The 15833-nt window shown below is 44.7% G+C and overlaps 1 protein-coding gene across 2 annotated transcripts in view; it reads right to left on the bottom strand.

Annotated features, from left to right (window-relative positions):
• NEGR1 (neuronal growth regulator 1) overlaps positions 1–15833 on the bottom strand; it is a 304619-nt gene that overhangs the window by 28640 nt on the left and 260146 nt on the right. Inside the window, exon 7 of one of the 2 annotated variants that reach the window (XM_075506659.1) lies at positions 1637–1678. The exons of the other annotated variant lie outside the window; for it this stretch is intronic. Within the exon in view, the coding sequence (XP_075362774.1) occupies positions 1637–1678 (42 nt within the window). The remainder of the gene's footprint in view (positions 1–1636; positions 1679–15833) is intronic. 2 annotated transcript variants of the gene reach the window in all.

Below are 15833 nucleotides of genomic sequence, written 5' to 3' on the forward strand. Positions count from 1 at the left end.
AACCAATTACAAAACCCAGCGTTAAACGGCACATAGACTGAGGTTCTCCTATCACTGCTTTGCATGATTGCCGTATCATCTGCGACTCTTTTCTTCTTCCTGGCTTCTGTTAGCTATAAAAATAATTTCTTAGCTTATTTTCAACTGCTTGGTAGTCCAAAGCAACTGTGAAAAATCACAAGGATAGGAACTTTTATTACAAACACTATCAGCTTTTTGCAGGTTAAGTCCATCCCTCCCCTCCTACTCCTTCTGCTGCTGTGTTTTGTGATGAATGGTGGTCACGGGTAAATTGCTCAGTCGCTTGCCTGACCGGCTTTGCACTGCAGACGCGGTAGATCCTCCGCACATAAAAGAGACAGAGTGCTTTGGAAAACTCGGTGCTGAAGAAGGGCACGCGGGAAGGCAGACAGGCAGCGCCTGTGCACAGCGAGCGTCTCTGCAGAGGACACCAGAGACCGCCCTTCCTAAGCCCTTTAATTAAAAGCACCGAAGATTTATACACTTGTCTTTCTACTCCTGTAAGTTTTAGGGTGGGTGGATCAGTCTGCTGCCTAGTTTTTCTTTCATAACTCTCTGTTTAATCTGCATTTTTAACTGGGGAGTAGGTTACCTCCATTGCTATGGCTTTCTGGTGTAGTCTTTCTAATATTTGAATCTTAATTTGGAAATAAAAGTATACTTCATGTGTAGGTTTTGCTAGAGGAAAATTCTACTTGTGTTTGTCTCCCAGATGATCCTGATAACACTTCTGAGACTCCTCCTTGGAGGAGAGCTGAGCATTGCCCGTCTTACCGTATTACGCACACGGAAATAATATCAGCCTGTTGCGTCTGACACCGTAACTGCATGCCGGGGAAGGTGTTTAACGTAGAGCAGTGGGATAGAGCAGGGCCCGTGAGACTCACGAATTCCCCCTTCCAAACCCTTTGGAGAGAGGTTGGGAATATTGACACAGGCTGCCCTAAGGCCATCTTTTAACGAGCTCTGGGCAGGGCAGCCCTCGTTTGGTAGCCTGCACCAGGCTGACCAGCTCCACGGAGGCTGTCCTGCTGGGGAGCAGCAAGGGGAAACCCCCGCGAAGACGGGGAATCGCCATGAATGGTCAGGACCTCTTACTGCCTGCCAAGCACAAGGGCAGGCTTTTCAGCTCTCCAGGAACACCTTCTGGCACCCTAAAACGAGGAGGACCTCACAACAGGGTCTTAGGTCCATCCTACCCGTCATTCCGTGATGAGACAGCAAGAAAGTTGTAAGCCTCAAACCAACGTTCGTGTTTACAGCGACACCAGAGAAGAGTCAGGTCATCACAAAGAGAAGACACAGTAATTACGCTGCGCGGCTGCATCGCCCTGCGTACGTCCACCGCGTCGCCCTGGGGCAGAGAATGAATGGGAGGAAAACAGAGATGCGGGGAGGGGTTTTCTCCAAAGGGGAAATTTAAGAAGAGGAGAACACATGAAGCCTGGAGGGAAGACAAACCAACGAATGCACAAAGACGGGAAGGAGACAGTCCAGCGCTACCACAACAAAGCTGCCCGTTATCAATTCCAGTCATTGATATGGCAATGCATGAGTTACGAGTCCCTGAGAAAAAGTACCCAAACATACTTGGTGAATGTATGTGGATACTGACCTGGGCTTGAGACAGGACTAGAGGTAGGAGGCTCAATAATTTCTACAAAAAGGGAAAAGGAAAAAAAAAGAGAACATTTGGGAGTTAATCACACATGGAAGACAAATACAGAATGAGACAGCAAACAGTCATGCAACAGACACGACAATTTTATTTAAAGATTGGGCTGGCCGTTACAGGCCTGTGACAAACATGCAGTCGACCAGACTTCTGTGCCTATGAACCATACATCAGTGTCTTTCTTTTTGCAGCTACGTCATTCGTGTGTCACCAGTATACAACATCGGGACCATCGCACTCCGAATATGCAAAAATTTTTGCTTGCCACCTTGGCAAAGCCACCCTTGGAGTTCTCCAGCTCAAAAACATTTCTCCTGGGAATTACTGAAACCTGCCTAGAAAAGGGGGGTTTTGCTCACTTCATTGAAGGTAATTTCTTATGATGAATATAAGTCAAGGTAACAATTTTGAACAAAGAATGTTTTTAAGTAATAGTTTTGTGCTTTAGTGAACTTTTAAAAATGCATGTCTTTTTAATTATTGAAGTCTTTCCAGAAAAAAACATTTATCAAAACCATCAAACACATTTTGAAGATGTTTACTTCACCTGGGGCAACCAATACAAACAGCAGAAAAAGTTAAGAGAAGAGCACAATTCTCCAGCATTCAGCCTAATGAAAAAATCACCTGTGGCTTTTCATTATAATTTTACTTTAAAATTCATTATTCTGTGCCTTTTCATGAGCTTTGAATAGTGCTATGCAAAATGAAATACCAGTCCCAATCAGTCTCGCACAGAAGCAAGCTACCATCTCAACGTAGCAATTCAATACTCTTAATAAAAAAGATTTAACAAAATTACCAAGCTCAAAAGATCATTGACCATATCTTGACTATAACAAGAAACTAATGAAAAAAAATGTGGCCGAGTTGACAACAATGGATGTGCAGGTAATAGCTGAACACACTCTTCACTCGCGTCCAATTTCGCATTTTTCCCCCTACGATTACTTTTCAGGTTAATACGATGCAAAAATGATTCTAAGTGAAATAACAGACAAATATTTTCCCAAACAAAAAGTTATGAAGTTTCTTTATCAGATTACTGACGCTAAGAATTCTGCTAATACAGATGAATGTTTCCAATCTTACAAATATTTATTTGACATCTTGACAAATACATCATTGTCGCTGATAAATTCAAATCACATTTAAAAAATAAAACGGAATTTCAATTGTGTTACTCGAACTTCACAATTTTATTTGAAATTTAAAATCCATGAAGGTCGGTGACATCTTGAGCAGCCTTTAACATAAAAAGGGTCTAGCATGGAGGTTTCCTACCCCTGTAGAGGGGCAGTTCACGTATGCGGCGATGGAGAGAGGGAGGATCCGTCAGTCAGTCCCCGGATGTCCCTCACAGGTTCCCACCGTGGCAATTTGGGCGGTGGGAAAGGAGAGGTGGAGATGAGGGTGCTCTCCGTCCTGCTCCAGCCAGGAGCGTCCCAGGGGACGAGCAGTTTGTGCGCCCGGCCGTGGTGCTCGGGTGCGGGGCTGAAGGGCAGCAGGAGCTGGCTGCTTCCAGCAAGGCTGACGCAAAGTCAGCGACGGACATAAACGATGGTAGAGGATTCTTCCGGCCTTTGCGTTGTGCTTCAGTCGAAAGCTTAACTGATTGCGGTGCAAACAGGGTTTTTGCCCCGGTATATTTGACAGATGTAATACAGAAAGCTAGAGAAATAACGATCGCACAGCGAAGACCGATGAACTACATCGATTTCAGCAATTCCTAATTTTTAAAGAAGCACGGGCTCTGTTACATTGGCCTGGATTAGGAAGCCGCGCAGCAGCCGTAGCGATGTGTTCGTGGGTTTTGAATCAATTTGCTTAAGACACCGATTCCGCTCTCCTAGGAGGGAGGCGCAGTGAAGGCGTCCCGTGGCGCGGGGAGCCTGCGAGAGCTGCCGGGGAGCAGCCTGGCGGGCGGCACCGTCTGCCGTCGGGGGATGGCCCAGCCAAGGGGCACTGCCTGTGCTCAGGGTGAGGACCAAGGGAAGCGCAATATGACAAAACTGTTCCAGCTGCCTAGAAAAAACACCTCCTCTGTGAAATGAGGTTGTACTCCTGCGTAAAGCAAACGTGACTTTAGCAGGAGAAAAGGAAATGGTGTTAAAACAAGAGACTCGGAAAAACCAAAGAATTATAAAGAATTCCTTGATTTTGTGTCTTAATGACTGTTGTATAAGTTTTCTAATAATTTGATTTAGCAGTCTTTAATTTCTTCCAAATCTTTATGTTCTGAGAAATTACATCCTGCTTCTCATGTATAATTATCAGCTTTGCTTCAAATACATTGTACGATTACGACAAAAGTTATTTTTCTGGCCACCCTAAAATACCAGAACCTTTTTCTTGTGAATTTAGGAGTCAATCCTTCTTGTTGCTATGGCTTCCTATAAAGGAAAAGGTTCCTCTTGCTGCAGAATAACAACACTCTTTGCAACAATCAAGTAAATTAACATACTCAATGAGTACAATTTTTCATTAAAAGGCAAAATACCATACCCAAACCAGCAGGGATTTTGCTAGGATTGTGCCTCTTTTGGAAACATTGGATCTAGACTTAATTGTAGATGCTTAAGGTAGCATAAAGTCACAGAATCGTAGCATCGCTGAGGCTGGAAGCGAAGGCGGTAATCTCATGTATTATTCTTGCAAAAATCTCATTTTAAAATATATTATTAGATCAAGGAATTGGAGAGATGGATATATTTCTAGTTTCGAGTTCTAAAACTCTTTGTAAATCTTTATTCATGAAATTGTTCAGGTCTGTAGAGAGAAAACAAAACCAGCTGGTTTCCCTATAAGCACGCTAGGCTGGTTCATTAAAATCAAAATATATTAATGACTTCTTAGGAACACTGGCAGGCAGGGGTGTGTAGGAAAGAGCGGTAGCATCCGCACTTCATTTTGCTGAGACCCCAATCCTACAACATCAGGACTGCTCAAATTTTCAAGGGTGGTTGTGGAAAAAACCCCATGAAAGTATAATAGAAAAATGTGATATTCGGTGCCATTTCTGTGACTTCAGTGGAGAATTCTCCTTGAGCAGAGCTTTTCAGATTTGTTTCATAAACCAGAGGAAAAGCGATGCGTTCACACCACCTCCTGGTTTGCCCTTTACAGACTCGGTGCCGTCTGAATTGCTGCGCGCAGGATCCTTGCTGTTCCCTTCAGAATTGCCTGTTCTGCTGAGGCAGGTGTGAACCAACAGCATCTCGCCGTTTTAAAGCAAATCCAAGCTTTAATTCCAGCTGGGACTAAAAAGATAGAAACAGGAGCATCCGGGGCATGGGGATACTGGCATGGCATCACTGGCTGCTAAACATACACGGAAAAGCGGTCATTTCTGTCAAGGTCTAAACGTGCGAATGCCCAAACCCACTTCCTTTATGACTCGCCCGACTGCAGCCGCCTTTGTCCTCGCCGCCGGGCTGGGAAGGCTGCCTGCTTTTCAGTCCCGCGGCTGCGCTTGCAGACCGGCTGCTGCTGCCAGCTTGGGATAAGGGGGCAAATTCCCACCATCAGCTTCAGCCAGCCGGTGGATGTACAAGCGAGAAGGTCAAAACTCATGGTGGGCATCTCTCCTGTGCCGCGAGGCCGCAGGGATGCTCAAACAGGGCTTCTGCAGCGACCGTGCCGCTGCAGTCGGCAGAGCTCAGCCCCTCCAGGAGCCCAGACTCCTCTGGGAAGAGGGGCCGGGACGGTTCAGCCAAACCAGAGTAGCACGCTCGGGGAAAAGCTGATGAAAGCAGGCAGTGTAGTTCTTCTCTAAAGTGCGTACAAACGTACCTTTTGCTGCCTTTTAAGGTTCAGCGCTCTTCACAAACACCCTACCGACCATACGGTGAACGCTTGGGGACGCTGCCAGAGATGTCACCATCGAAAGCAGAACTTCACAGCGATGGTTTGGGACAAGCGAGTCTGGAGTTAGAAGGCCCCGTCCTGTCATTTTAGAGGTGCTGCCGCGCACTGCAAATCTGTGGAAGTCACGAAGCGACTTTTGGAGCAGGGTTGGTGCACCCCCGGACGGGTGACAGCCACCGCTGGGGTCGAGGCTGCATCCCTGACGGGGGCAGCTTTAAGAAGAAAGAGAGGAAGGTTGAGAGAAGCTCAAGAATGTTTGTAACTGCGTGTAGGAGGAGGAAGAAAACAAAGTAAACGTAGACAGGACAGCAAATAAAGTATTTGATGGCAGACGGATTAAGTGCATGGAAGAAGTATGAAAGCTGCTGAGGACAGCAGTCAGCTAAGGGCTGCTGTCGGGAGAAGGGAGGTACAAATCACAGCCTGACGGCGAACGTGGCCAGGGAGAAAGAACAGAACTGCCTGTAAGCAATGCAAAGAGTCCTGGGAGGGGGCAAGCGTGGCCGACCGCAGCACAATGCAGCGTAGCAGCTGCGGCTGGACCGGGGTGGGAGAGGGCAGAAGGCACCCCACGAAGAGTGCTGCGTCCTACACCGGCACCGTGGTGGAGCACAGAGAAGTCAGAGGTGATAGCATGGGTAAAACAAACTGTCTGGGTTAATATTACTTTCAGAAAGGTAGAGAAGAGTCTTCTTGGGACAACACAAGGAAATCTTTTTATCTGCAAAGTCAGATTTTGAAAAAGACAGCTAGAGAGTTTTTAAACAGAGGAGTGTGCCTGCAGGTCTCGCTGTAACAGCCCAGCTTCGCGGAGGTGAAGGAAGGGGAAATGTGGGATAAGGTGTGCAGGTATCTGTACCACGCTGTCACAGGAAGAAAGAAAAGGTAATGTTCTTTTAAAGCCAGTTTTGGTTAGCGGTGGTGAGCGTGTGCTAGAGCTGACTGCAGGAAATAATCTGGCATTAGAGAATCAGCAGTTGAGTGAGCTTAAATAAAGTGGAAGAATAAACCCCACAGACTTGCAACTACAACTCTAATCCTCAAAAGAGAACTCTTTGGAGAACATAAGCTACTGAAGACAGCTGGGACAAGGAGGTGCAGTTTAATGTCAAGGACATTTAAGATTGCCTTTTACCAAAAGGAAAGAGATGGTATCTAGAAATTCCTTTCTGATCCCAGGCAGAAAAAAGCTTGCAGAGAAAACCTCTTAACAAAATGGGAAACCAACCCGTGAAAGGCTACACAGCACAAGGAGGAAAATTACGAGGAACAAAAGGAATTGGCCATAAAGAAGCAATGTCGGGGAAACCCAGCCGGGCAGGGCTGAAGCGGGAGTTGCCCAGACGCCCAGCTGAGCGGCACCTCGGAAAGGGAACCACCCCAAGCCTGCTGCAAAACACTCTTCAGCCCCACAGATACCTGAAGAAAAATGAAAGCACCTCTGCAAAGGTAGGGTAGAGAAATTAAGCGTGGACCTCAAAATATTTTTTTGGCTTCAGTTTTAGCAAAAGCTTAAAAGACGGCATTCTGAATAACAAAATAGAAATGGAAATTGCCAGAACAAAGGTAAAGCAAAATTCAGTCAGCTCAGGATACTCAGCTCAGAGGGATTTAAATACGTTTGCACATAAAATTATCAAAACAACGGTAAATTCCTGGGAAGGGGAGGACAGCAGGTACAGCAGGACTGAGGATTAAAGGTATGTTCAAGGAGGGTAAGCACACACAACTACAACTTCGTGGCATTCAAGGCTTTAGAAAAATACGAGGTGGAAGGAGCTATTAAAGGATACAGGCAGGTAAAAATAAGCAAGTAAATAAAACCTGGCTATTAGTTTACTAGAGGCCAATTACTTGTAATTATTTGCCTAGAAAATTTCCTAGTATATGATTAAGGAATGGAGTAACTCATCAGCCCCTGTTTGCACGAACAAACGGGTATATACCGAGAGCGAATGCATTCAGAAATCTGAAGTGGGTCTGCAGCCTTTATAGCCTTGCTGTCCTCACGCTGCCTCCTCATCAGAGCTCGTGCAAAGCAAAACCAACTCCTTCGAGGAGGAAACTCGATTAGTTTATGGAAGGGATTACACGACGGAGCAGCCTGCGGTATAAGGGGATTAGATTCACTGACCCAGGCGTCCTCCCAGTCCCAGCGTCTTAATAGCACAACCCAACCTTTTCTGCCCTAGAGAATACGAAGAACTCAGCAAAGTAAAGAATGCGTTGTTTCAGTCTGTCGCCTGCAGAAAACCAGCCGACAAGCCTCTGACTCGCAGAGAAAAACCATACCAACCCCCAAGCAAGCACCCCACCACCTCCTAATCCCATCTCCCGAACCCACCAGCGACCAAAAGCGGACACAGAACTTCCCACGGTACACGTGCCAGAAATTTTTCATATCTTTCCATTTAAAATCGCACAGACGTTATAGCGACGGATGCATCGTTACTACTTATACTGGCATACTTCAGTTCAAACATCCTTTTCCGTGAGTTACGACTAGTCCCTCGCTCTTCGCTGCCAACAAAGCCACGTTTCCCTGTCCACTGCCCGCAGACCTGAGTTCATCAGCCACTGGGGACAGAGTACAGCGACTCACACGCACAGCTCAGTGTAATTATATTGAAACGTAGGCGTTATGGAACCTCACAAAGACGAGCGTGATCAGTATTTTCCAGAACACAGTTTCTCCTGTGGAATTTACTACTTCAGTAACGTGAACAATTTCACTATTAAACTGCAGACTGTGAAAAGAGTTCAGAAATGTAACAGATCCCAAACTGGTGCATGATGCTTCCAGTTACAAAACATCGCAGTCTCGTAGAGAGGGGTCTGCCGATGAAGGAAAGAAGAGAAAAACTACCAAAATCTCAAGTTTTGTGAGTTTTCCCACACGGCAAGTTTAAGATGAACTTTATCTTAAAAATATTTAAATTATTAAAATTTGCTTAAAAATTATTAAAAATAAATTTGCTAAAAACCAAAATTGCTCACAGTGTTTAATGAAGATGTAGTAACCGAGACCTCTTTGGTGTTGCAAGTTAGTTTATTATTTGCACAGCACTAGCACAGTCGCAGTCCGGGCTGCGGGTGAGGGTCTCTAACGCAGCCCCCTTGGAGCCGTAGCTCACATACTGGTGGGAGTTTTATTCGAGATATATTAAATCCAAGAAGGGAAAGGTCAACGGTGAAGATACAAAAAATGTGAAGTTCGGAGAAATCTGGAACGCTATGGGACCACGCCAGATGTACGCCTTTGTCCTCCTCGCTCTTTCTTCCGTGCCCTGTCCTGGCACAAACGCAAGGAGAAGAGAGAAGAGTGCCCGTTACTTATTCCCACGCCCCTTCCTTCCCCTGCGGCCCCACGTCAGCCCTCTGTGTGTTATCCATAAACAATACACGGAACTTTTGACAGCTTCCTCGTTTCTGGGACCTTGCCAGACCCCTCAGTCTTCATCTGCTGGTTCTGTCTCTGCATTTTCTACAGCGAATTTACTAGTTTTTCTAATAAGAAATTTGAAATGTCAAGACACGTCAAGCAACTGGACTCAGCGCTTGGCATTCTTAATCTGTTGAGATGGTTTTTCCCCTGAAAAAATGATCTACTTCAAGGTAACAGAAAACAAAGTGTCTCTGCGGATATCGCTCCTGAAGCACAGTTCTGCTCTAAATATTGTAATTAATTTCATATGAACAATACTTAAAATATAATACATGTTTTCTCCCAGTGTACGAAGACTGTAAGGATATCCTCTGCAAATGAAGGTCTTTAAAAACCCCAAATCACAAACCACAGACCTTCCTCCACGCAGAACCAGTCCCGTACCGCTCCACATTAAGACAGGGAGCGGGCAGCGGCGTAACAGTTCTGTTTCCACTTACCAGCATCCCTGCCCGGACGCGCGGCAGCCACCTCCTCCCCGCGCTCCGCAGCTGCAGACGTGGGAGCACGTTTCTGCTGACGCGGGGGCCGGCGAACACCGTTTGTCTGTCGCTCACAGTGCATGTTAATGCCACCGTAAAGAGCATTTCGATCCATTAGGGGAGGATAATTCTTCAGCAATATAAAAATGACGATGCTCTTTGCCAGTTCTCTGGAGCCCCCTCCCAGCACGAGCGCAGCACCAGCCCATCACTGGGACCGTTGCAGAAGAAGTCTTGAGTTAAAGCTATGAACCCAGTTTGTTATTTCGAAGAGAGCTTATTTTATCGCTCTGCAGCTGGTCCAAAATGAAACTCTTTTGGTTGGCGCAATTGACACTGTTAGGAGGGTACCACTTTTTAAAAATGAAAAATATTCCTTACTATGAGTAAAGCCATATGCCACACTCAAATTCTGTTTTTCAGAATACAAAGCAATGCTATGCAAGCCCGAGATATAATTTAATTCTTTGTATTCCTCACTATTACAGTGACAGAAAGTCTAACCTATTTTACAGTAACTATGGCGAACAGAAACGATGAAATGTTTTAATTGTTTTCTGTATCCCTCAACATTGTAACGTTGGTTTCTGCCATTCTTGAGGTATTTTGATCCCAAGTGTGAAATGGCTACTGGAACAGACTCAGGTTGCCTTTAGCTAAAAGCTCGTGTTTCTTGAAATCTCGTTTTAGGATATGACACACACAAGAGCATAGAAATCCATTCTGCTCGATAGTATTCCCTTAGGAAGACTGAGAAGTCAGATACACAATCAGGAAAGGATACACACTTCATTTGACAAAACCATAGCACTGTCATATATTCTAGTTTTTTCCTTCTAACTTTATTCTAGTTTATTCTGGTATTTTGCAGTCCAGTTATTAATCATCGACACTCTAAACTGTTTCCCTATTTATATTCGGTTTAAAATCCCCTGACTTTTCTTAAGAGAAATACAAATTATTTGAAAAGGTATGATTAGATAGTCGTAATTACTATTGAACGGCATTCACACACACCGTGTAAGAGAGAGCACAACTTTATGAGATATTTTATTATAGGATGGGGGTAGGTGCTTCTTCAATATCGGTAACATCTTATCGAATGAGAGTGCGATTTCTAGCTCTGAGAAAGCGTCAAAACGTGACGCTACCAGACTAGCACACTTCCAGATCGTGAGGAGAGCGTTTTGGAACAGGAGAATACCCAAAGCTTGTTTCATTTCAGTCTGCAGCAGTGGAATTGTTGGCTTTTGCTGTAATAATATTTAGACTTCCCATGTATTGGAGGAATCAATAACTGGTCCAAAACACAACTGGCGATTAAATACTAACACATTAATTAACCCCCCCCCCCCATAACTATTTTCATTTATGACCTCTGATAATTAACCAGGCTTATTTAATCTAATCTCCCCTGGGCTTTATTAGCTTTGTTAAAGATTAATGATTTATTTTGAAATACAGGTCTTTAAGCCTAGGTAAGCCAGAGACTGCTTGAGTACAATGGTAAATGCAAGAACATATTTAATAATAAATCTTTTGGATAGAAACTGTAGGTGGATTGGGTAGAGACATGACCTTAATTTATTCTGTGTCTTTTACTCACCATTAATATTTTGCAATTACAATTTGAGCTCTTCTACACGTTTGAGTTATCACACCTTAATTGCCTAGTAATGGTTTATTTTATTTAAATGGTTTGGTCTTTTATTACAGGATGATAAGTATTTAATAGCTCAATGTCTAGGAGACATTAAAAAAAATAAATAATTATTAACTTGAAGTTTGAGACCTGAAATTGCCAGGTAGTTTACTCACTCCATCCTTCAGCAATCCTCACCGCTCTACGCCTACAGTAGGAGATTGGTTTTGCCTGATAGCAGGAGTTTTTCAATAAATATTTAAATATTTTTAAGCCTGTAAAAAACCACGTTAATGACACCTTTTAGCGTACTCTCGTAAAAGAAGTCCAATGAAAGCTAAGTTTTAAGAGCGCTCGCTGAAAGCCATTTCTGTGGAGTACCAGGCCTGAGCACAGCACGTGTTCTAAGCTGGCACACAGAAAGAAATGGGATGAATTTAAAGTTTTACTTAAAATTCTAATGGAATTTGAGTTTCTTAAGAAAAATCAAAGACAGATACTAAAATAGCATATCGTTTTAAGCCTGGAGTCTACTAAAGTTTATTTACTTATTTTTTAATAAGTTCCAGAATGAATCATCATATTTTATGTAGGTAGAACTATTTTATAGTGCGAAAAAAACCTGTTTTAAATTTAATTTATTTGGGGGGGGGGGGGGGTGTGTGTGAACCACTAACAAGCACAAATTATATTTCCATTAAAAACATTCAAAATAATACTTAAAATAAAGGTCACACATTTAATATTCTTGCCAGTAAGAGCATGCAGTTTCCGTCCCCGCTATCACAACAATTTCACATCTATAGCACGTTGATATACGCTCAAGGCTTCACCTTGCGCAGGAATGCCTGTATTTTGAGGAAATGAATAAATCAGGGAAATTTTTCCTGAGCAAAGGGATTTTGGCAAAAGCACCCATTCATATTGAAGTCTACTTTTTGAGTATCCCAAAAATATACCCACTAGTTTAAGGTCCCATCACTAGTACATCTTTGCACTAGTATTTACAAGCACTAAACTATTCAAAAATGAAAAAGTAAAGCGCAACAAATTTCAAGGAACAAAAATAAATTTGAACAAATGAATAATGACATTTTTCAGATTTGAAAAATAAATTTGAACAATGAAATCTTTACAGATTTCATAATGGACCTCAGCACTTGCAGAATTCAACAGTCCCACGCAACGCGTGGCTGAAGAAACTCCCGCAAAGCAAGTCCAAGAGAAAAACGTAAAACAAACCACGCAAAGCTATCACTTACGTCGGGATAGCAAAAAGCATTCATTCATTAATTGCAAAGAAAATACGGTTACTGGTGGTTTGGAGATGGCGAAGGTTACGTGTAGAGAGAAACCAAGAAAAGGCAAAGAACGCCAAAACCGGGTAGAAATACTCGGTGCTGGCGAGTCCCACGCACGTCCCGGGTGTTTAGGGCTGCCTGCAGCCTTCGGAGTGACCGCTGGCCGTGGAGGAGATGGATGGCAGCCAACACGTCGCCCGAGAGAGAAGCGATGCTCTGGGTTAAAGAGAAGGGAAGGGGACCAGCAGCTGCTGGGCAGCGAGGAGCTCCGCTCTTCTGCTGAGACGCCGCGGAGTTCAAAACGGTCCGGCCACCCCAGCGTCAGGGACGCACTGCTTCCTCTGCCTAAAGCCCCACACGGATGGTTTTTTCCCCAAGAAACTGAGGCCCCTTCAGATGCAAAGAAGGATTTCTAAAGCATTGCGTTTCTAGCCTAGGGACAGCCATTGCAGTTTATGGAATATAACAATAACTTTTGCAAACGAAGAAAACCTCAGACAGCGCTTTTGCAATCTAAGAAGATATACATCAGTAGGGCTTGTTTGATGTCAAATCGAAAAGCGTTCCTCTCAGCGCCGTGTATCCAGTTACAAGACACTGCTGAGTATTATCAAAAATAAAACATAATAAAAGGCACAACCGATTTGCAATCTCTGTTGAGGACCCGCATTTATGAAGTCTTCCGCATGGTTTACAATTTTTTCTCCTATGACTTCTATCAGAAAAGCACCATTGAGGATACGATTTATGACATTCCCTTCCCCTGCACACTTGAAGCATCTCAATTTCTCAATGAGCGGCCGCAGCCAGACCCGCGGCGGACTGTCTGCCAATAAGGAAAAGAAGCAGCCGTTGTTTTAACCGTGATCAGTTAAGGGAAATTTTTTGAAAGCTTCCTGTTGTAATCTAACCTGTCCCTGTGTTGCCTGACCACCCACTTCACCTTGTATGTCGTGGTTTGCCCCTCGATCCGTAAACGTGAGCATGTGCCACGGTCCCCTCTATGCGACGCACCCGAAAGTCGAGGGATGATCAATCAGCGCGTAGCCACCAGTCACGGAGAGTCTCATGAAAGAAAAAGCCTTAAAATAAATTGCGTGGTTTTAATTAAAATGAATGGGGGGAAAGGAATGGCTCTATTCATGAAAGAGAAAAAAAGAACGTTTTAGGAGTTTTCTGAAACTGATCTCTAAACACTTAATCAACCCTTCCCAGCCTCTTGCTCTTCTAAACCAAGTTTATAGAACGGCGCTGCATAACTGAATTGCGGAATGGACAAAGAAACAGACAGACAGACAACCCAGCTGTCAGGGGTGCCACGCTGAACGTCACCTTCTGTGGATGTCAAAGGTCTAATGAGGCTGCTAACGAGGCTGCCCCTTTCCTGGTGCCGTGTCACCTCTGCGCTCTCTGCGCCTTAGGCAACAACACCAGGGGGAAGCAAATAGAGAAACCTACTGAATTCCTATTTCCTATCCACATTTTAATTACGTCTACATCACAGAAGTTACATGAAATATAACTTGAACAACTAAATAAAAACGTTGTAGTATTATAAAGGATAAACAACATTTGCTTATTAGTCCTTATTTCCTATTTCAGATTTTTCCAGATAAAACTGCTGCTTTAACGATTTTTACAGCTGCTGAGACCATAACAAAATGAAGAAAAAGTGACAAAGTAGTCCGCATCCTTTTAGCCTGGTCTTTCATTCATATGTATAAATAGGAAGCTCATGAATAATGTAGATCTAGAAATCTGTTAGCATTTTTGCTGTTCAGAAACATATGATTAGCATTGCTCTGACTCCCAATAATTATATTCGTGTTCTCAGAGGTCATTCTTTAAATCTGCACAACTGTTGGTATATTTCTGAAAGTAAATAAGGCAAAATATACATTAGAGATGCAACGCGACGCATGCCACCGCACTACCTCTTTCCCGTGGTACTAAAAGTACTAGTACTTTTAAACAAATGCGTTTGCCAGGTTCGCGGTAACGGGCGGGTTTGTTACTTTTCTCCCACTTCTGAATGTGCACAACTGCAATAAAAATAGCCTGGATGCAGGGGAATCCTCGGGCAGGCCCCTTCCTCCCCACCCAGCCCCGCAGCCCGGTTGCACCCTCTGCCAGGGCCCTGCGTTGTCGCTCCTCCCGCGCAAGGCTGGGGCACATCCTTAAGCCACGCTTCGGCTTCTCTTGGAAAGACCGAGTGACACAGAGAAATGCTGCTGCTTGCTGGCTGACTGCACCTTACCCGGATGTTGAAAAGAGGTAGACTGGGTTTTTTCTGGCACGCGACGGAAGCTGCGTGCAATCTATAGGAGAGACGGCTGACCTCGGTATCTGAGACCTTCCATCAGTGTGCCTGGCAGCATTTGCTCTGACACACGCGTGTTTGCTCTGGGCTGTGTAAAAGATCTGTGGGGCAGAAACACTATAAAATGTTGTTCTCCGTAACCAGCAAGAGTAATTCTATTTTTTCCCAGTTTTTTCCATGAGATATCTTGCCACGCTAAATTATACTTATATGATAAAGCTGTTTTTTTAATAAAGCTCTGCACATGCAGAAATGCTAGTTACACTATTCTGGTGCAGTCAGAGGTATCGCTCAGCCGTACGCGTACTAAAACTGCATCATGCATTTATGCTTTGGCTAACACGAGTAGTTCATTTCACTGGAGCAGAGCACGATTTCTGAATAAATATTGTTAACTTGGGGTCAGGCAGGGAGTCCACCCGTAAGGGTGCAAGTCCTGGCACACGAGAGCCACGTTTCTGCCCGCTCCCCTCTCGCCGACTCAGAGCGGTGACCGGGGTCCGGGACCTCCCCGTCCCACGGGGACACAGAGCAGCCTCGGGCTAAGGAAAAGTCTCCGCAGCAGCAGGCGGCTGAGCAGCTCCTCGTCCCCGTTATCAGAAAACAGGAGAACCCGCCTGAGTTACGACAGAGCGGCAACTTGGCCAGAGGGAGCTGACTGGGAAGAGTTCGTGGCAACCAAACTGCTCGCGTTTGTAGTCGATATATAGGCCGGCAGATAGTACCTGTGCAGCCAGGGTCCCTCACGCCCTGCGCCAGCCCTGGGAGATGCTCTCTCTAACCAGGGGCAGCGGGGTTCCCGACCTCCCCACCTCCGGTTAACCTCCCCTCGGTTTCCCAGGTGAAAGTCGCCTTCTGCTGCTTGCAGCTCTGGGAATACAGGCACAGGCAGCTCTTTCCGGAATAAAAGTCTCATTCTCATTTATAGACATTCTTGCCCGATCTGTGCATTCCTACCGTGTTTAGAGTAAGCACCCCCAGCTCTGCAATCCTTGGACGTATATAACGCATGCTTAGAAGAACTAGACGCTGTTCAAGTGCTCTGATATTTGCTTTCACTGGCACAGCAATTTGTGAATA

The sequence above is a fragment of the Mycteria americana genome, chromosome 7 (genome assembly GCF_035582795.1).
Source record: "Mycteria americana isolate JAX WOST 10 ecotype Jacksonville Zoo and Gardens chromosome 7, USCA_MyAme_1.0, whole genome shotgun sequence".
Classification (NCBI taxonomy): Eukaryota; Metazoa; Chordata; class Aves; order Ciconiiformes; family Ciconiidae; genus Mycteria; species Mycteria americana.